The sequence below is a fragment of the Blastocystis sp. subtype 4 genome (genome assembly GCF_000743755.1).
Source record: "Blastocystis sp. subtype 4 strain WR1 chromosome Unknown seqid_0924, whole genome shotgun sequence".
NCBI classification, from domain to species: Eukaryota; class Bigyra; order Opalinata; family Blastocystidae; genus Blastocystis; species Blastocystis sp. subtype 4.
In genome coordinates this window covers 1-1,155 of record NW_014568623.1, presented here as the reverse complement: position 1 = coordinate 1,155, position 1,155 = coordinate 1, and the positions used below count along the sequence as shown (strand labels likewise).

Below are 1,155 nucleotides of genomic sequence, written 5' to 3'. Positions count from 1 at the left end.
CTTGACACATCACTCTGTATCACCTTCCAATCTGTGTATTCAATCTGGAAAGGGAAATATGTTGAGAACACACTTGATACATAGATCGGTTTCGTTCCATTATTCATTGTCATGATATCCAACTCCATCTCTCCCAAATCAACAGTCAAAGTGTAACCAGTTCCAGTCTGCCATCCATCTCCATATGAATCAGCTCCTTCAAATGTGTAGATTCCATCATTCAAACAGAAATCAACATAGTAATAAGCATTCGATACAGGGAATTGTTCTACAGATCTCAACACAGTTCCTGAGGTTCCTCTTCCTTCATACAATTTCCATGAATTCTCACTCTTATAAGAATCAGTTCTGATACGGAATGTCATCAATCCCTTGCCTCCAGTACATACTGAAACTGATAGAGAGATAGTATCAGTCACATCTCCTCCACTAATCTTAGTAGCAGTGATAGTGTAGGTTTGAGTAGTACTCTCAGTAGTAGCAGTACCTGAGATCCAACCAGTGTGAGGATCTAACACAATACCAGCAGGAAGAGAAGGATTGATTCTGAAGTTCATGTAACGATCTCCATTCTGAGGAATCACTTCAAACATCTTTGTCTGATTGAATAGAGTGATTGGAGAATCATAAGTGAAGTTAGGTATATCAGCCAACACATTATCAGCAAACAGATCCAGAGATTGAACTCTCCATTCACAAGAAGAAGAATCACCAGTACCAAAGTTCTCAAACTTGAATTGATTGTAAGGAGTATTGTTAGAGAAGTAGATTCTTCTCTTCTGACCAGCAGTTGAATAAGTGAGACCAGTTACATTGGTTAGAAGTGTCCATTCATCTGTACCCAAGTTACGACCATACAGATTGAATTCAGTTACCTTCTGATTACTGTATGTCCCAGTGTAGTAGTTCTGAATCTGAACAGAACTGATCCATTCACGACGATTGTTTGATAGAGTCAAAGTCAGAGAATTGGCAGCACAGGATGAATAATAGATGTTAGTACTATAGTACATATCAAATGGATTCGTTGCAGTTCCAGAGATTCCAGACATAGTTGCAGTGAATTCCCAGATATGAGATTCAGATTGTTCTGATGACATCAAACGAACAACTGCATCGAAATAGGATGTGGTGTAACTGTCAGTAATAGCAACA

The 1,155-nt window shown here is 38.7% G+C and overlaps 1 protein-coding gene across 1 annotated transcript; it reads right to left on the bottom strand.

Moving 5' to 3' along the window:
• On the bottom strand, window positions 1-593 carry JH06_5676 (cadherin domain-containing protein; the record flags this gene model as incomplete). Its single annotated transcript, XM_014669196.1, has 1 exon — window positions 1-593. A coding segment is annotated over one exon (593 nt), but the record flags the coding sequence as incomplete, so codon positions are not given.
• Window positions 594-1,155: the final 562 nt, after the last annotated feature.